The 21,553-nt window shown below is 37.7% G+C and overlaps 1 protein-coding gene across 2 annotated transcripts; it reads right to left on the minus strand.

Annotated features, from left to right (window-relative positions):
- Positions 1-302: 302 nt before the first annotated feature.
- On the minus strand, positions 303-17,520 carry LOC147867445 (RAF-like serine/threonine-protein kinase PRAF). Of its 2 annotated transcripts, XM_087315233.1 has the most exons (11): positions 17,408-17,520; positions 17,221-17,337; positions 14,315-14,727; positions 11,276-14,218; positions 11,052-11,159; positions 3,033-3,185; positions 2,795-2,958; positions 2,570-2,717; positions 1,250-1,372; positions 878-965; positions 303-777 (listed from the first exon to the last, which is right to left on the minus strand). In XM_087315233.1, the coding sequence occupies exons 3-11, from the start codon at positions 14,675-14,677 to the stop codon at positions 617-619; spliced, it is 4,251 nt and encodes a 1,416-aa protein (XP_087171359.1). In that variant the 5' UTR covers positions 14,678-14,727; positions 17,221-17,337; positions 17,408-17,520; the 3' UTR covers positions 303-616. The 2 variants fall into 2 exon arrangements, with proteins under 2 accessions (XP_087171359.1, XP_087171360.1); XM_087315234.1 differs by lacking the exons at positions 17,221-17,337; positions 17,408-17,520 and adding an exon at positions 16,293-16,416.
- Positions 17,521-21,553: the final 4,033 nt, after the last annotated feature.

Consider the following 21,553-nt stretch of genomic DNA (forward strand, 5'->3'; position numbering starts at 1 on the left):
TACTAAATAGCCTCTTTTTGTATTAATTAACATACAATAGTCCAAACAAATCCAAATAATAAGTAGCACTTTGACCTCCATTAGCTTTCAAATTCAAGCATAAAATCACCAAACCTGAAAAAACAAAACATTATTAATATATAAACGTTCTATCATCTATTTCTTCCAGTAGGCTTTGTGTCCAGAATAACGTCCAATTTGAGCTAAATAAACATTCCCTTAGTGTCAAAAGACGTTCATTTGAGAAAAACTTTATGAAGATAATAAAAATTTCTTCAAATTTTGGTGTTTCCTTTTATTATGCCAAGTGTTCTCTCAATCCTAGTTTCTCTGACCTCACCCAAAACTACCTGGAAAATTTACAAATCTCATGTATCCTCTCTCACTCACTACATTCTCAGCCTGTGACAAAATTTATGGCATCAAGTCACCAAGAAATAAATAATCAATAACGATAATACTCACACACCAGAAATACCAAGATATATCTACCTATATACACAGCCTTAGATCTCAACAGATCTATATGGCTGGTACTCAACATGCAAAACTGGCTGGCACATGGGAAGGCTTATGCTATTAACTATTAAGGGCAGAATCTCTATCATCAGCAATATTATGACTTAAAATTTGTCATTGCTCTCAACTCCGCAGAAATCTCCACGAAGGAAGGTCTTTCTGTTGGATCAGTCGCCCAACATCTTTCCATCAAAGCTTTCCATGCAGGATCACACCAAGTCGGAATGGCAGGTCGAAGAGTGTTGCTGACAATACCTCCTAGTATATATGATTTTTACAAGAAAAAGCTATATCATAAACTATGACACCTTCAGAAAACATATGGATATATTTGTATATAATCAATCAAAGCTCTCACCTATGATGGCTCCATAATGCATATCAGCATAAGGTTCCTCACCGGTAAGGAGCTCCCACATTACAATACCAAAAGAGAACACATCAACCTAAACAAAACAGCATGGAATATGAATTTATAACATGTAAGTTTATAATAAGCCATAGTAAATTTGATTTAAAACCACTCATAGATCGCAAACATGTAAAGTGTCTTTAAAAAACAGGATATATATTTTATAAATTCCAATGGCAAACCGATGGATCTGTGGGACTGGGCTGAGCCCATATAAAGGATCGAACCTAGGTTCTCTAGATTTTATTACTGTGGGTGCTAATGTAAACCAGCAAGCCAACAGCACGAGAGAGAGAGAGAGACACATATGTAATCTACCTTATCAGAAACCAAGCTGCTGCTGCCATTGAGCAGCTCTGGAGCCATCCACGGCAAAGTGCCTCGTACGCCACCTGATACCATAGTTTGATGCTTCACTTTTGATAACCCCAAGTCACCTACCTGTAACAGGAATGATCAAAACAATGTAACCTATGATAAAGAAATACAAGACACTTATAGTTATTGACCTCTATTATTGTTTCCCTTGCTCTACTACCAGAAAGAAAGAAAGAAAGAAAGAAGAAAGAAAGATATATTAACATTTCTTAAGATGCCAAAATAGCCTATAAGACCAAACAAGAGATTACATCTTAAGTGTTGTCTCGTCTTTGAGAACAACAAATCAAAATAAATAAATGTTGCTAAGTAAAAAACCGTAAATAAGATAAAAAGAGACTAAAGAATCTTGTTATTGACACATGTAAGATTCTCAAGTCAGATATATTGTATTTTTTTTCTTCGAAAGATCTCTAGCATAGGTCGATCCAGAATGGAGAGGTCTATGAAGCAAGGGAAGCACCTGCGATGGAGGGAGATAATGGCTTTTATCTGTCGATGACAAGGGTGGTGAGATCACGATTCATGGGGCTAGGGCCTACATGCACGACAAATTGCTAGCCCAACCTATTGTACTCCCTTTGTTACGTCCTCATCGGGAGCCCATTTGTGTAGCTTTTGATTGACTTGTAGCATTAGTAGAAGTGATGGGCTAAAGAAAGAAGACTGCCTATTAAGAGAGGGACTCCCCTGCCTTGGATTCTCATGCCGATTAAAAACATTATTTTCATGACAAAACTCTACCATTTCCTCACAGTTGATCGAGAAAATCCAACATGATGGATACCTTCACAGATTAGGCTGACTTCTGGAGTATCTTCCTGCCTATTTTAGTATATTAGATCTCTGTCCACTACTTTAGCATATAATAGACATTTATAAATGTCCTGACGATTGCATTAAAAAACACTGGTTTTAACATAAGAAACCAGTCTTATGAAGATTCGTACTAAAATCCTCATGTTGTTCATGTGGTAGTGTAGTTTCCTTTGTTGATACTTCATGACAACAAGCTCCAACACGAGATCATCCATCATGAGAATGGAAGTTATAATTTATTACAAAGAGGCTTCAATGCTCATCCTGAGATTATACTCATCAAATCTTTTCTTAAATGTATAAGAGAGAAACCAGGTATTAATCCAAGCCCACCAAATTAATAAATACCTCTTTAATTCATTAGAATAACAAAGTCAACAGTTAAGAGTGGGCTAAGTTCACATTTACGAGCAAGAAAGTTAATGTATGAGAGTGAAGTACCTTGCAAATGGGTCGTTGCGGATCTTTCATGTTGACAAGCATGTTCTCACACTTCAAATCGAAGTGTATAATATTTTTCCCGTGTAAATACTCCATACCAAAAGCAGCATCCATAATGATTAGCAATCTCTTTCGGCGATCGATGGTCCTGCAAGAAGAAATGAAATGAAAGGTTAAGAAGGTTTCTCACACAATTCTTTAAAATATTAGCAATCTCTCTCTTACCTATCTTTTTTCTGCAAAACTTGCCTAAGAGATCCATTAACCATGAACTCTGTGACTGTTGCCAAAGTTCCATCAGGTCCATCTGAAACTACACCATAGAATGCCACCACATTTGGGTGATGTAGCTGTCCCAGCATATACGCTTCATTCCAAAAATCTGCAATCTACAGAAACAAGAGCTTTACTAAGATGATTTATTATTGAACTGCAGTATTTTGTGTGGCAATAAAGATCATACCAGACGTTCCCTTTCGGAAGGTCGTCCAGTAAAACAACTTGATTTGATGCGTTTGATAGCAACATCGGTCCCTCTCCATTTTCCATGATAAACAGTGCCAAAGGTACCAGTCCCTAATTCCCTAAGCTCTTCCAGATCTGCATTTTTTATTGTCTGGCAGAAAACAGAATAAAATTCCCTTAAACACATCAATTGAATAGTAATTAATAATTAAATTTAAAAACTTTTAGAGGTAGCTCACAGCTGAGGTTCAGTATTAAGATACAGTGGCCAATAACTAGATGGTTGCAATATAGACCTAGCCAATACACAAGCATAGTTGAACCATAGAGTCAAGTTCACTATGCACATAGATATTTCAATACTAATGAAAGAATTCATATGCACTTCAAATATCGATAGTAATTAATAACTTGAAAATGCTCAAGGTAAGAGAAAGTGTGAGAAATACTTTGTATCATGCAAATTTTATACAGTCCCTAGAATTTGAAATTTCACTTCCGGCAGAAACGTACATGCAGTGCTCAAGAGCAAATTCAAGAACAGGGGTATGCTGGTAGTGAACATAGAGTAGCAAACCTTAGCTCCATTTGCATGCATGAGATGACAAACCATAGTGAGCATTTCCAGCAACGAATAACTCCATTGAGCATTGTGCATTAAGTAAACAATGGCCACATGTATTGGACAATACCTTCATTGAACGTGGAAAACAAGCATTATCCAAGTGCTCAACAAGAAAATAGTCAAAAAAAGAAGCATGTACGAAGTCAAAATACTGAACTTCCAAGCATTTGCCATTGTAAAAAATAATTGTTTCCAATAAGTGATAAATCCGTAATTTTTATATAGTCCCTACACATATTTATGATAGCTTTTATGTTCAAAATTGCAGAAAGTTCCAGCTTTTATCAAGAATATTCCAGATTCTACAGTGAATGTCAATCTTCCCAGTCAAGAAAAACTTATGTTTATTATTTGCATCCTTTGGAAATCCTGCAAATACAACACTTGTTTGAGTTTTGACTACGGGAACTCCAAACCTTGAATTGATTAGTGCACTTATAAGTGCTCTTTTTTTTACTCATGCTATTCAAAGAAACACAAAGGAGAAAAAATAAATACCATTTCCATAATCTCTTATCTTCAGAAATTTCTAAATGGATCTTGCATTTTGATTTTGTAATGAGAATGAGAAATTGTTTTCGAAAAAAAGACAAAACATATTAGCATCTTTTAAGAGGCCAGAATGGCCCTATGAGACCAAATGAGAGATTCCTTTTAAACTGTTGTCTCATCTTTAAGAAAATAAATAAATATGAATTAACTTAAGGTACCCAAAAGATGTTATCAGGTAAGCACTTAACACTCTCAACTTAGATGGACTGAAACTTCTGCCTTTGAAAGATCTCCAAAGCGAGGGAAACACCGTGGATTCAGGGTGATAAGGGTCTTTATCTGTCAGTGACAAGGGTAACAGGCTCATGGTTTAGATGAATGCAGCCTATGTGCACAACAAATAGCTATTCCCTGATCTATTGTAACCCATTTCAAGTATTGTGGCTGAGACCCTACTTGTTAGCTATGCAAATAACATTCTGAGCTTAGAAGACTTCTGCCTTCATGGATCAATCCAAGATGGAGAGGTCTCCTCCAAGGTAAGGAAAACAGTTTCAGTGTAGGGTGATAATGGCCTTTATATTCATGTGACAAATGTGACAAATTCATGTTTAGATTGATTTGGCTTATGCGCAGAACAAATTGCTATTGCCTGATCTATTGTAATCCTGTTCAAGTGTTGTAGTTGAGATCTTGTAGCATGTGTTGGAGCTAAAGAAAATAAGAATCATAACTTCTTTGTTTATGAGCTTTCGTGGTACTTCTCTATATATCTCATAAGTTCCATATGTTTAGCAACTCTAATCACGGTAGCCATGACTTCTGACAACCCATTATGAGACACACTTTTCTTGACGCTGATTAATATAGCTCATAGAATCCTCATTGCATATATACCGTCAGTCCAAGGGCTTCTAGTCTTTACATGAGCCAAGCACATGATAAAGTATTGAAGGCTTTCTTATAATTCACAAAGCAAAAATATATTCTCCTTTTATGGTTTCTTTCTTCTTAACTAAAAGCTGGGAGGGTCAATATGCAATTCAAAGCACCAGCAGGCATCCTTGTTTCACTCTAATCATGGTAACCATGACCTCCAACAACTATTATGAGCATGCACTTTTCCTGACATTCATTGACATAGACCATAGATTTCCCATTGCATATATACCGGCACTTCAAGGGGTTCTAGTCATTACATGAGCCAAGCATGTGATATAGTGTTCAAGGTTTTCCAATAATTCACAAAGCAACAATAGCTTCTTCTTTTATGATTTCTTTCTTCTTGACTAATTATGAGCCCATTTTATCAACAATTAAGGAACTAGGTATATAGTTCCACACATAACTTATAGGTTTAAGTATGTGTTATATGAATGAGATTTTATTATTCTCCTAGAACGTCAAATATGACCAATGGAACCAAAACTAAATCATTTTTTCATAGTAGGTAAGAAATTTAGTAACTCCTGATTGTCAAGAATTATGCCGATAAATGTTCCAATCAAAACTGCACATTGTGATTGTGAGAAGAATGTTTGTAGGGAGTGTATCTGCAATGTGGGAGATAATGGCCTTTATCCATCAATAACAAGGGTGGTGAGCTTGTGGCACACAAGGCTGGGGCCACGTGCACAACAAGACTTGTAGCATGAGGAGAGATGGGGCTAAAGAAAGTTGTGTTTATTCTTTGTTGATGAGCTTATGTGATTGCATTGTTCTCATTCAACAACTTCTCCTTATGTCTCTTGAGTTTAAGCAAAAAAAGCCAACCATCGTGGGTCCTCATATTCCATTATTTTGTGTATTGGATCAAATAAGAGGCATGATATCTCCCTCTTATGTAGTAAAAAAGAATACAGTGTCAAACATATTGTTCTTCTGATTCCACTCCCTGATGACATATTGGCTTATTATTTCTTCCAGAGGTGTGCATACATATCTCCCTACCTCAATCTCTAACTAAATAGGCTTGTAGCTGCCCTATCACACTGCATAGTGCACAGGATAGATGTATTTCCATACAAGAGGGCATGATGGTGACCTCATCTTCCAATGTGTGTAAAAATTGTGCCTTTTAGTGGGCAATCTTTCGACCAAGAGATGTTGTGCGACTGGTTCATGTTCTTCCATTATCTGATTTGGTAACATCAGTTCAGATCACTTCAATCATTTTTTCACTTTTGGACATGTTCAAATGAGGATGGTCCAAACTATCCTGGAATCAGCATGGTGCATTTCTGCTTAGGCCATGTGACTCGAACCATTGTTGTTCAGCATACCGACAATGATTATCTCCTTGTTCAGCAAGTGTTTTGATGACCTAAAAGCCAACCTTGCGTACCTTTGTTTAAGGAGCTCCAAAAGCCGTCAGTTACTATTCAGAATTATGCCGCAGTGATTATTGGGGCTATTCAAATATCTGCTCAAATTATATCATGGGGCACTGATGCTTTGCTTCTTATCATACAGGCAATCGTCGAGACTGAAGGTCTCTTGAACTCCAGATATTTACCTTGTGAGGATTCAATGCTAGCTTTCTAACCCATAGAGACGAGTCGGTGTTAAATACATATGCATCAAATAGCCACAATTTAGTTTGTGGCTCTTGGAACTGTATACGTACACATCATCTTTCAAGAGCACCATGGGCTACATATCCACAAGATAACAAGCACCTTCTTGTTAGGAGAACCAAGGCCTTATGAATGTTACTTCCAGGTATGTGTAGGATTGTGCTTATGCCACCTTTTCATCTCCCAAGAAGAGCTCTAATTCTGATCTTGTTACTCATGCTTGAGTGGTGTAAAACATCACCACTTTAGTTTTATCTAGGTTTATTGATAAATCTTTGTCTGTACACTCTGTTTTTAAAGTGTTTAGATGTCTTTGTAGTTCCTCTGGAGAGTAAAAAAATCAGTACAATTTCATCACCATATAGTAAAATCTGTAGCTATATCTACTAGGAAACCACCAAATCTCTTTATGTAATGCAATAATAGCTCATCTACACGGAGCTTGAAGAGAACGGGTGATGGTGGGCATCCTTGTTTTAACTCCAATTGTGCTAACCAAACTCAGACTACTTATTGGGAGATTGCACTTTTCTTGACACCAATTCCTCACAAGGCAGTCAAATATGATGTGTCTTCCTCACAAGGCGTTGGAAGGTTTTTCTTACTTGTTTGTGAGTACCAATACCCCAATTCATGGTTGCAAGTGACTCATAGTATCACAACATCCTTCATGATATCAACTATTTTGTGTGCCTCAACCAGGTTTGGGTGCATTGATGGTTTTGTGGGGAAAGGCATTAGTAGTTGCTTTATGAAATGACTTTTGACAATCCTTGTGTAACTTCCTTTAGCGATATGAAAAGATCCAAATATGGCATGCAATTGTACATTCCACAACTATACAGCTGAACTACTATGCAATTTGGTATTTAGCCACACCACTCCCATTTTTAACATATACATCCTTTGTGCATCAGTCGTTGACCTCAAATCATAGATATAATCTGGGCAGAGATGGGAGCAGCACCTACAATCACCGAGGCATTGTTCCGATCAGTGAAACACTTTCTACACACATAGGAGGATGGATTCATCATCAGGCCACATTATATGGACATACATCTATCCTATGCGTTGCGCAGTGTGATAGGGCAGCTGTGAACTTCATTACATCAGTTAGAGATTGAGGTAGGCAGATATATACGAATATCTCTAGAAGAAAGAATTTGGCAATTGTGTCATCAAGGAGTGAAATCCGATGAACATTATGTTTGTCATTGTAGTGTCTTTTACGAAATCAGAGGGAGATACCATTGCCTCTTTAAACAAGTTTTTGGCCCGCTACGCAAGGTAATGGAATATGAGGACCAACAGTACCTAGAACTTTTCTTGTTAGAACTCAAGAGACATAGGGAAAAGTTGTTGAAGGACAATAATACAGCCACACAAGCTCATCCACAAAGAACAATCACAACTTTATTTAGCCCCATCACTCCATGCTACAACTCAAATCAAGGGATACACAAACGAGCTCCAGACTAGGACATAACAAACAAGTTACAATAGATCGGGCAATAGCAATTTGTCGTGCACATAGGCCCCAGCCCCATGGACCACAACCTCAACACCATTGTCATCGACAGATAAAGGCCATTATCTCCAGACATTGCAGGTGCTTCCCTCACTTCAGAGAACTCTCCATTCTAGATCGACCTATGCTCTAGATGTTTCAAAGACAATAGTTATAATAATCTAACTTGAGAATGTCACATGTGCCGAAAACCAGATTTCTTGTCTCTTTTTATCTTATTTACTTTTATATTTACTGTGTAATATTTATTTTATTTTGATTTGTTGTTCTCAAAGACAAGACAACACTTAAAATGTAATCTCTTGTTTGCTCTTATAGGACATTTTGGCCTCTTAAAAGACGTTAATATATCTTTCATTCATTCTTTCTTTCTTTCTTTCTTTCTTCCTTCATTCCTTTCTTTCAGATATTCTACTTGAGTTGGAGTAAGATCATCATCTAAATATATTTTCGTCTTTCAATGGCTTTCTCTAGGATTGGAAAGCTTTTTCCTTTTCAGTATTCGTGAAACGGATGATCAAGGCTTAAACTCTAGAGATAATGAACTCTAATTCATCTCATCCCACCCTCCATGTTAAAGAAAATGGAATATCTAATGCATCAATCTTTGTTCTAAGATTCCTAGCATCTTCTTGTGCGTTACTTTTTAAGCTCAACCAACAATTTGTGCATTTAATGCAAAAACTTTCCTTTTTGCTTGTTCTAGTGTAGCATGCATCACTTCCATCTATCTACCTATACACCTTTTTGCTTTTTCACTACCTCTTATCCGGTGAGCGTTTGCTTTTATTTTTGTTTGAGCATGATTGGCTTGAGCTTTGGCATCTTTGGCTATCTCCACCTATGTTTGCATTTACTTATTCATATAGTCTTTAACCGTGAAGATGCACTTTCTAAGAATAGTTGTTAATAGCAACAGCGGAACAGTTGTTAGAAAAAATAGACACACAGTCAAGCTGTGAGAAGGCTGTTAGACAGCAGTAACAAAAGCAGTTGCAAAGAGTAGAGACACAGCCAAAGAGTAGAGCCTGTTTGCAAGTAGCAGCAAAAATAGAGTTCTTCCAAAAAATGCCAGCATAGCCTATTTATACAAAATTAGGGAACATGGCTGAAATGGTTGTTTGGTAGTGAAGTGACTCTTGTACCACCAAACAAGTACAATAAAAGAGGAATACGAGGGAATATCTTGGAAAAGTGGAAGAGAGAGAAGGCATTTAAAGCGTTGCAGATTCTAGAAAGAGATGGCTTTTAAAGTGTTGTAGATTCTAGAGAGAGAGAATATAGAAGAAAGAAAGAAACATATATTGATGTCTTTTAAGATAGAACACAGCCACTCCTCCCGAACCTCTAGTGCTTCCCCGTGTCCGAGGTTGGGGACGACATATTGACTCCCATCTATATCCTTGTACATCAGGGAGTTTGCTAGCCATGCCTTGGTGGGTCTCTATATACATAGCAATATCTGTGTTTTTAAAGGTATCTTCAAAATATCCGACATCTGTCCGTAGAGATCCGTTGCAATTCCAATAGTCATGCATAGGGTCTCATAGGCCATATATTGTCATGCGGTTCTCTTCTCTGTAATAATGACCTTACTATCTCTATATACAGCCCATTTGCCTTCTCGTGGCATGTTTTCTTTTCAGTGTGCCACTTGGGGTAGAGTGAGATCATCATCTAAGTATATTTTCTCACCCTTGAGTGCCCTTCTTTTAGATAGTAAAGCTTTTTTCTTGTCGATATCCATGAAGCATATAATAAGAGCTTTAGTTCTAGACTCATCTCTTCCCACCCTCCATGCTGAAGCAAATGGAATATCTGATGCCCCAATCTTTGTTCCGAGATTCTTGGCATCTTCTTGTGGGCTTCCTTTTTCCGCCCAACCTACCACTCATACATGCAACGCACGAGCTTTCCTCTTGGCTTCTTCTTCTAATGTAGCATTCATCATTTCCATCCTATTCATTGATGTTCCTTTTTCTTTTTTCACTAAATCTATCCAAGGAGCATTTGCTACTTCTAATTTCCACAATCTTATATATTTTGAACTTTTGGGCAATTTAAGAAGTTAACAAAACCAAGAATAAAATTACAAAAAGTGGAAAAATTAACATTCCAAAAGCACAGAAAAAGATTTTTAATCATAATACGAGAAATGAATACGTGAAAAAATAGGCAGAATTTAAAAATACTGAAGAGCTATATTTGTATATCATTTTTGTATCAAATACCAATATGTTTCCTGAACTAATATAAAAAAACTGTATTACAGAAACAGGAGGGAAAATCCACATGTTGTCCCCTTTAAAAGATCTGCACCTTTAAATAAGTAACAAAGTTATAGCAACAGAAAGTGTTATAAATACCTTCACAACCACTTTAAGTTTTTAAAAAAAGAGAGAAGAGCTAGCATTCCAAAGAAATGGAATTGTAGGCAAAAAGGGCACAAGACTCAACACTTAGCACAGCCTCGATAAAATAATATCGACATCCCTAACAGCACAATAACTGCATAAAAGAAAAACAAAAGTGACTATCCTAAGGTAACAATAAAAATCGCATTAACTGGGTGAATTTGTAAAGATTAAACAGGGATAAGGTTGAGTGAGCATAGGCTTAAGTAAAGAGGTTAGGTGACACAACTCACAAAGAAGAGACTACACAAGGCAATGCTGTTGTTGTATTGCTTCTTATCTATCTAGAAAGGTGTATAATCATACAGCAGGATCCATAATCCTGACAACATAAGAGCCAATTAAAAATAAAACTACCTCAATTAGGTCAATAGATTACCTGCAATCCTCGCCCAATAGCTTTTGCTTCTGCAATAGCAGCAGGATGTAGATGTGTGATTGATTTATCAACATCTGAATCAACTGATTCATCATCTACCTTTACTTCCTGATTTACATACCAGGTAATTCTTTAGTTTACAAAGGAATGACAGTCTTTTGTTAATTCAAGTGTTCATAGTTCTAAATCCTTATCAATTTTTGTTAGCACCAAAACCTACTCACCGAAACTTTCTTCACCATACTATCCACTGTCACCTCTTTCTTCTTATTATCAAGCAGACTTTGTGTCTGTTTTTGCTCCTCTGACTGAAACGTTGTTATTGTTTTCTCCCAATCCTGCTTAGATAATGTTTCCAATGAATAGAGCAATGATAAGTCTACTTTTGCATCTGTACTCTTTGGCATGCCATCTACACTGTCTCTGTTTTCCTCATTTGTGTTTTCTTGCACACGACCTGAATTAAATAAAGAAAGATCCCCTTTTCCTGCCATAAGATTTGAAGTTACTGAAACTTCTTTTCTCAAGTTGAGAAACCCAACAGTCTCTGAATTAACTATCCAAACACCTGAATCTTTGTTTTGAACATCATTTAAACATGTTAAGCCCTCTGTCAAATAATTGGAAGATGTGGTTTCTTCCGCTGCAAAACAATGGATAGTACTACTCAACTGCACTTCATCAGCTGAGATACGTGGAGATAGTTGTGAAGGTGTACTTATGGATATGGTTGGTTGGATTTGAGAATCAATCATCTGCTTTTTGTTTACTTTCATGTCTGTGCCATCAAGATAAAAATCTAATGGCTCCTGTTGAAGATATTTCTTTCCACTGCTGGGATGCCTATTGAGACCATCACTGGAAAAGGGATCATCTTCAAAGATATTCCTTCCAGGATTATTCTTTATTTGAGTTCCAGTTTCAGTTCCTTTGATCCACTGCCTGTCTTCCAGTTTTGTTGCTAACAACAGATTTGAATTTTCAACAGTGCTTGCTGAAAGAGGACTTGGAAAGGTTTCATTCGCATGAGGTGACTGTGTTGATCCCAGAACTTTGACTCCATCCAGGGTTGGCAAATTTTCTGCAACACATGTCAACGTTGTACTAATCTTTAAGGGAACCTGGGCATTAATTTGCTCAGCATCAATTTTGGTTGTATAGCTGAAGGATGATTTGGATCCATGTAAGGCATTACTATCATCAGCATTGATTAGGCTGACAAGTCTATTTGATTCTTCACTTCTCTCTGCTTGATTATTTTGATTCCAAACCAAACTAGTCGCTTCATTGTTCTGCTTCGTCAAAACCCAATCAACGCCTTCACAATACTGGGAATAATCAACTCTATCCTCGTGGCTTATTTGCCCATGCCCATCCCCAATTACTTTATTATCTACAAATGGAGATAATAATTCTTGATATTGAGGTACAACCTCATGTTGCAGCCGCAAATTTTCATCCCCAGGAAGTTTAATATCTACAAATGGAGATAATACTTCTTGATATTGAGGTCCATCTTCATGTTGTATCTGTCCTAGTTCACCCACTCTAATAACTTTATTATCTACAAATGGAGATAAAGACTCTCTACACGGACTGCCTCCCTCATAAGGAGGTGTCTTAGGTTGTGTCAAACGTTCAGGAAAATGGTACTCTAAACAAGTCCCCTCACGGTTACCATGTGATTTCTCCACCTTCATAAGTGCAATTGGATGTTGTTGTCTTGTAGCATGTTCAACATTAAGCAGTTCCTCATCTAAATGAATCTGGGTATTGAGAGGTTTTAATCCTATTACTGGCAGCTCATTTTGAGTCTGCACTACAATATTTGGATGAGACTGCTCGATGTGCCACCTATTTCTATCCCCTTGATGTGGCAAATGTTGTTGAATTGCATTCATTTCCCAACTGCTTTCCGGCATCACTATGCGAGGCGAAGACAGAGCTACTCCTGTGTCAGATGAGTGAATAGTAGTTTGCATGGATGAATTCTTTTGATGCAACCACTCAGGCAAAACTTCCACCTGATTGTATACTGGAATCTCATGGCCTGATGTAACAACATGAGAATAAAGCTGTGAAGAAAACTGTTGGTGTGGTGGCATAGCTATACCTCGAATGTTCTCTTCTGGAATCATCAGTTTGCTATGACAACTCACGTTAAGCACTTTGCCACAGGAGTTCACACAAGACATAACACCGATGGGAATGCCTGTAGCCACAAGAGGCCCTGATATTAAATCTTTCTCCTGTTGAAAGAAATGGTTTGTGTTATTCTCATGCTGCATCTTTGTTGGTGAATCTGCTGGCTTTCTTGATTCAAGTGGCCAAATAGGAGCATCATGTTGAGAACTGAGGGGAGACGTACCAATTTTGACACTGACATCATGGTATGCTGCACCTAACTGATGTTTTACCCCATGTGCTGGAGGACATTTGACTGATTGATCTGGATGCATGTGATGTGAAATATCTAGGATTGCAGGTTGTTGGAGCTGGGAAAACCTTGATGTTATCGTTGGAGATGAAGGATTCGAAGGAGATGTTTTAAAACCCCTTGGCAAAGGCTGCAGATTCACCTGGGACATTCCCACAGGTTTTAATTGCAGTGCAATACCAAGGGAAGTTGATGCATTGATAGGAGGCTGATGATCATTCCAAATACCAATTGGCTCTAGACCCATCAAATTATTTGAACTATCAATAGACACCATGCCCACTGGTCTTGTTTCTGGCATTCCATTAATTGCATCTACATACACTTCCTCCGTGGTCCTTACATCTAGGACATCAGTTAAATGTCCATCATTCTCGGATAGAGAAAAGAGAAAGATACGCAACTTTGAGGATCCCTCAATGGTGTGCACCCTGTCATATTCTTCCATCATATTTTCCACATCTTCATCACAGGAAACAGATACTAATGCATCAAGATCTTCATCTGGTAGTTGATATTTCAACAAAACAGGCTGCCCATAGAGATGCTGCATCTTGGGCATAAGATTACTATATTTCATATGTCGATCGATGGTGATTATTCGTGTATCACCACCAGCATATCGAAGCTTTCCATCCCCAGGTCTGGGGAGGATCTTTCCACCGAAACTGCACATAAATTTTATTCGTCCTCCATATTGCTCCCATGATGAGCTATTACTGAAAGAAACCTGAAATTCCATGTCACAATTAGAAGTCTAAAACCATACGGTAATAGTGAGACAGTGCAAGAATGTGAAGGAATAAATCCAAGACAAAAGATATACCCTTTCTGGTGCTCCTGTCGTATCAGCTGTACTTCCTATTCTCTCTCCTAGAATTCCTGCAAGTTCTTCATGTTGTAAATATCCGAACAATTCATTTGTACCACCATGGTAAGTTATGGACTGTTGTGTTTTCCTTTTGGGCAGGAATCTTGGAGAATTATCATGCATCAAAAATTCATCCCTCAGAATCGTCTCTCCTGATATAAGTCCAGAATCCACAAAAGCCGGTGGCCCAAGGGAGTACTGTGGCTCCAAAGAAGCATAGGAGACAGAAGGATCCATAACATTAGCCGAGTATAGAGACAGTTCACCTACAGAAACTTCAGAGGTTCCTTTGCTAGTTTCCGGTCCTCGGGCAGCCATTTAGTTCTGGTTAAGGGGCAATGATTTCCAAGGAACAAAATCTTTAGACACTGCAACAGATAGAAAAGAGCAAAAGCTTAAAAACAATGATATAAGGCTTCTTTACTATCCTTAAAATCCTCTTTTGACTTCAACCTATAATCGAATTCAGATTTCTCCTACAGGATAAGTCCATCTAGAATCGCAAATTATAAACAGTCCTGAACTACAAGATCTTTACAGGCTACAGCCTCAGTGTAGTGTTCAGACAATAACCATCCAAACTATGCATGGACAGCCAGACCTCATAGCCTTGGTAATTGGCTCCCAATTGTTGGTTACAGGTGTGCATATAGGGCTATAGCATAAATACCACCTGAGAAATAAAGTTCATGTGGAATCACATATCCCAAAGGAAGTCTACACAGTGACATTTTTAGTAATGCCCGGCTAGAATCTACTGTGACTGAAGGTGCACCTTTTTCCCAGTAAAGAAAAAAAGAAAAAAAAGTTATAGTGACGTCTTTTAAGAGGCCAGAATGGCCTATAAGACCAAACAAGAGAGTATATCTTATAATGTTTTCTCGACTTTGATAACAACAAACCAAAATGAATATAACTAAAGATATGGTACTAAAGAATCTAGATATCTAAGAACTTAATATTCTGAAATTAGATAAGACTGAAATTTTTGTTTTCGAAAAATCTTTAACATGTGTCGCCCCAAGATGGGGAGATGTTTGAAGCAAGGGAAGCACATTAAGAGCCAAGTAAAAATGGCATTCATTTGTTGGTGACAAGGGGGATGAGGCCAGGGAAAGAAATAGCAAGGAGTTGCAGAATGCAACTCATAGAAATAGCAAAAGCTTAAAACTAACTTGCATGGTTTTTTCCATATGGTGTATGAGCGCAGATTAGGGTGTGCTAATACAGTCATATAGAGTTCTTTGATTTGGTTCAGAAAATATAGAGTTCTTTGATTTGAAATTTATAAAAATGGCCTCATAAGCTTAAATCATCTATACACGAGTTTTTCCCCAAACTGACTATTTCTTGAATGGACCTTTTCCCACAATTTTTCCCCTTTCTCATTTGCTTCTCTTTCCTTTCCTAATTCTAATTTCAAAGTTCACAATTCTCCTCCTTCTCTTTAACTCTTTTTCGTTCTCCACAAAGACTGAGGAGGATTATTACAGAGTTGATGTTGTTTATGTTTGATCATTCACCAGATAATGAATATTACTGTTAATATCATCGATAGTCAACATAAGATACATTCCCGGAATTTTGAATGTTTTAGGATGATTTCCAATATATATAATTTTAATGTTTGTGATTTTTTATGCTTATAGTCATTGGATTCACTATATCTATCCTATCACAAATATACATCCTAAAATACATAAGCACTCTGTACTATTGCATGCCAGACATGTACTGCATTTTACGATTAAGTACTTTGAAACTAAGAATATAGACCTTATTTCCAGTGTGGATGATCTGTCGCAACTACTCATCATAACTGATTTCAACCAATCATCACATCCAAATTTCCAAGAAAATAAGATCTACAATCAAAAATCTGAACAAACATGTCTAAATACTAAAAGCTTAAAAGTAAGCCTCTGGAGCTCACCTTCATTGTGCGTGTACTATGTTCCTTAGAAACCATTCTTCAAAATGCTTTTCAACAAACGATCACTCTTTACTCTTGCACTCTATCTCCTGGGAAATAAGGTCTATCTAGATTGGCAGATATAAAAAATTCATAAACAGCAAAAGTTCCAGTCTAATGGAGCCCATCCACCCTTCGCTGTTTTGAACACATGATCAAAACAAAATATCTCTTCGAAATAAATTCCATATAGAAACATAATGGAAGTGTAAACAGAGAATGCTTAAAATTAAGAAGATGGAGCTCACTTACATACTTTAACCACTCTTGAATTCCATATAGAATCATAATGGAAGTCTAAACAGAGGTTGCTTAAAACTAGGATTATGGAGCTCACTTCCACAATGTACGTGTTTTCTCAACCAATTCAAATGTCTCCAACAAAATACAGTCCATCTAGAAACATAATGAAAGGGTGAACAGCAAAAACTTTTAAAAAAAGCTTATGTATCTTAAAACTATGATCGAATTCAATATCTCAGACAAAATAAGGTTCATCTCGAATCACAAAGAATGTATACAAATCAAAAGGTTGAGCCTCCATCGCTTGAAAAATGCTTTATTGACCTAGGGTTGAATTCAAATCTCTTCAACAATATAAAGTCCATCTCAAATAAAAAAGAAAGACTGAACGGTCAAAGCTTAAATCTAAGGTTATGAATCTCAATTTTCAGAATGTAAGTGTACTACGATACTACAATCAAATTCGAATATCTGAAACAAACTACATAGAATTGCCACGAGTACAACAACAAGACACTCCATGAAGCCAAAATTATTTTGGCGATGCTTAAAACAAGAAAAACATTGCTGAATAAAATCAAAACCTAATTGTTAACTCACTTTCATACCCAGTTTACAAACAAATGAACTTTATTTGTACTTTTACCTATTCCAGGAGACCTTCCTGGGTTTCCATGGATTCTGACAGAGTTCAAGATCGAAGAAGCGAAGAAGAGAGGTTCTGAAGAGAGCCCTAACTCCATGAAGTCGAATCAAGTTCTCTCTGCAAACAAAGTAAAGATGCATCGATCAAAAGAACACGAGAAATCGAGCTAAACTTAATTCAGCTTTACCAAGATCAAGGATCGGAAGCGAAAGACAAGGGGCGATGGCGATGGCGATGGCGATGGCGGCGATTCTCCCCGGCTCTCGGAGGGTGTAGTGTCAATTTCTTTTCTTTTCTGTTTTTTTTATTGTTTCGTGAAAGAGACTTAGAAATATGTATAAATTATAATGTATATAAATACATACATACATACCACGTTATAAGCAATTTACAAATATTATTGGCTTCTCTGTGGGGCCCTAGAATCCATCCAATCCAATCCAATCCAATCCCATGCTTTTTCCTCCTCTTCCTTCCATTTTGATCCATCAATGATGGACGACCAAATCGAAATGTGACATTGAAAGGCCGCATTCAATCTTATGTGATATATGGACACTTCTCAAGCTAAGGTCGAGCAAGAATATAACTGTTGATAATGTTTTGACATTTCTACGAATTTTATCAAGAAGTCTGGCGATTATGAACATCTTGTCTCTTGCCAATCTTATAAGCTTCACCTTTTTTGTTATGTTTTTGCCTTTATTGTGTAGCCCTTAGCTGAACTAAATATTGATTTGAATTTTTTTGTTGTACTTTATTTGCCATTAGGCTTATATATAACCTTTTAAAGAAAATGATCGATGCTATCGATCACGCAACAAATGTTCAACAAATAACCAATCTATCATGATGGATCTTAAGTGGATGTGGAGAATGTCACATCAATTCATTTCATGACAAATTATGAAATTCAAATGATGATGAATTGACAAGTATACATAATTTGCCTAATTTATAATTAGCTAATTTATGCATGTAAGTCTATCGTCTTAATACAATTCGTATTTGTTTTAGTTGTTATGATATCACATTGATATTATTATAGACATTTGTGAAAACAGAAGAAGAATAGGTAGGGTGGAATGAATCATAGTGAGTTTCCCTAACCAAAGCACATTCAATAAATAATGAAGGCATAAATAAAGATCATGTGCATTTTGCAAGGAGGCTCAATGAGGTCCATTATATGATGTTAATACAAAAGTTGAAATGATCAATACAATAAGGTCACTTAGGATTGTTGGGATAAAAGTCCCACTCTGCCCACATTGTACTCCTAGTGTGAAAATATTTAGAGCTTGGTTAACCTAACTATAAAAGTATGTAATTGAGTCTTGTAAACAAGTTCGATGGTTAATGAAAAGTTGTCTCTTGAGCTCTAATAGTTTCACTATGTAACTATCATCTTCATCTTCATCCTTCTTTGTTTAATCTTTGTGAATCTAAAATGCACCATATTCTCCATTGTTATTTATTTGTTAGATTCATATAGAAGATCCTAGTTGCAAGTCTGCAACAAGCTGACTCATCATCATCACCATACACTAGCCAGCTAAAGCGCACACACAGTGCTAACAAAGTGGTATCAGAGCTTGCAGGGTTTGACATCAACAACAACAACAATACAAGGAGAAGAGAAGAATCGGCTAAAGGAAAGGACCAAGCCAAAAATCTCACTTCCAACAGAATATGGCATCTACATCCGGTACTAGCGTGGAGATCCAAAAATTTGATGGCAAGAACTTTGCCCTGTGGAAGGAGATGATGTAATATATACTAACCATCTGGTGTAAAATTGAAGCAATACGACACAACAACAAGTTGGCTTCAATGACAACAAAAGAATGGTGCTCGTTAGACGAAATCACTCAATCGACCATTTGGATGCATTTGGCCGAAAACGTCTACTTTAGCATTGCAAAAGAGCAATCGGCATACACCCTATGGGAGAAACTCCAAGCCGTGCATGAGAAGAATTTGTCCTCATCAAAGCTCACATTGATCCGACAACTGTTCAATACGAAGATGAAGGAATTAGAGCCAACAACCTCCCATATTAATACCTTTAGCTAGGTGTTAGTCGAACTCTCCCCTCAAGGGTTAAACTTTGAAGAAGAAATAAAAGTCCTTCTACTTCTCTTGAGCTTGTCGGCAAGTTGGGAAGTATTTTGCACAATGTTCACTAATAGCTCACCGAAGCTAACGTTGGACGAAGCTATTGGAACAATATTGTCGGAAGACATCCAACAAAGATCAATGGGATTATCCATTGAAGACAATGCAGAAGCCCACTTCTCGATAGAAACGGCTCTAAGAATCGGCCAAAGTCAAAAAGCTGGTCGAAGAGGAGAACTGATAGACAACAATCCAAGTCGTGATTAGGCAAGCTGAAAGCCTTCTACACCCATTGCAAAAAGGATGGCCACAACATTGTCGGTTGTTGGTCAGTAAAGAGAGGGAATGGAAGAAAATCTTATTGGAATCTAGGATCGTCCGATTCGGCCCACTCCTCAACTCGCAATCAAGTCAATGTTGTTGAATCCCTTGGAAGACTCGTTGACTGGAGAGATCCTATATAGCGCACAAGATGTGCAAACGTGGTTACTCGATTCAGGAGCCACGTTCCATGTGACACATCACAACGAATGGTTTTTGGACTATTTTCCCGGAGCCGGTAGCACAATCTGACTCGGCAATGGGCAGGAGTGCCGAATTGGCGTAATCGGCGAGATCCTAATTCAACTGGCTAATGACAACATAATCACCCTGCATCGTGTCTAGTACATACCCAATCTTAAAAGGAGTTTGGTCTCCATCAGCATGCTAGCTGAAGACAGGTATAAGACGACATTAAGCGAGTCGTCATGGCAGATCACTAGAGGAAATGTCAGAATTGGCCACAACGGCAAGTACACTTATAGTGATTATTAGTCTGGAGGGATCACTCAATGTAGTTGAAATGCCGACAACTATGTTATGGCCCGGTCGACTCAGCCACATATCATAAGCCGGATTAGAACAAACTATCGGCAATTGGCTACATACTAAAACTCCATCAAGTCAAAATGGACTTCTGCGAGCATTGCTGATTCGGGAAACAGACTCGAAGTCCCTAGAACTGGTCCACACACATATATGTGGGCCGATGCCCAAAAGGTCACCAAGAGGCTCCTGGTACTTCATCACATTTGTAGTCGGCAACATTGATTTGGTTGCCGATTGGAGAACGGTTCAAGTCAGATCGTCCTGAGTTCCACTCGAATCGTCGGTCGCTCTCCTTCTTCTTGATCAACCAGTTGTTGGAAACTTGTGACCAGTTTTTCTACAATGAGTGCAGAAATCACTTGATCGACTATTCCTTGACTTTGACCGTTGTCTGTCTCCCGTCTTTCTTGGTCGACTGGTGTTTCGACCGGTTCTTTCAACTTGTTCTCTTGGTCGACTAGATCGCTTGATCGACTCGGTCGAGTTGTGGGCTTTTGCTAACTCATCGTTGGTAAGTCCCATCAATTTTCGCCAAATGTCCTCTGTGAGGACTTGTTCGATTGTCTCATCTAGATTTAGATTCAAACAACTGTTGGCAAAAGTCGTGCAGAATACCTCCCAACTCGCTGACAAGCTTGAAAGGAGGGCAAGGGCTTTAACTTATTCTTTGAAGTTAATCCCTTGGTAGGAGAGTTTAGATAACACCCGATTGAAGGACTTGATGTGGGAGGTTGTTGGGTCTGCCTCTCTCATCTTCATGTTGAATAACTATCAGATTAGTATCAACTTTGATGAGGAGAATTTCTTCTCGTACACCGCCTGTAATTTCTCCCACAAAGAGAATGTAGTAGTCTCCTTTGCCATACTAAAATAGACGTATTCAATCAAGTGCATTCGAATGGTGGAGCGTGTGATTTCGTCCATGGATCTCCACTCTTCAACATACAATGAAGTCGGCTTGTCTTGTCGGTGTGCCGAATGGCTTCAACTTGTCTCCGGAGCTTATTTCATGCTTTTACTTCTCCACACTAAATGCATTCATATATTGCTGGTGTTGTCAAGGTAGTGAAAGGCCCTTGTGAACTTTACATTGGTTGTAGAACTTGTATGTAAAGTAACTTGGAAGACCCTGTTTTTTTGTGACTGAAGTTGGGACATTAATATTGTTAATTGCATATTATAGAAGCAAGGGGTCAAATTTGTAATTTAGAGAACCCCCCAGCCAAATTTCCTTCTATTTTTCAATTCCTTCTTCACCTTGTAAGAAGAAGGCTTATTTATTAGGTTTCCTTTCCTCATCTTCTTCTTTCTTCTTCTTCCTTTTCCTTTTCCTTCTGCCCTGTCT

The sequence above is a fragment of the Azolla caroliniana genome, unplaced genomic scaffold, assembly GCF_043228905.1.
Source record: "Azolla caroliniana isolate FFs.n. ecotype wild unplaced genomic scaffold, voAzoCaro1.0.p SCAF_2, whole genome shotgun sequence".
NCBI lineage: Eukaryota > Viridiplantae > Streptophyta > Polypodiopsida > Salviniales > Salviniaceae > Azolla > Azolla caroliniana.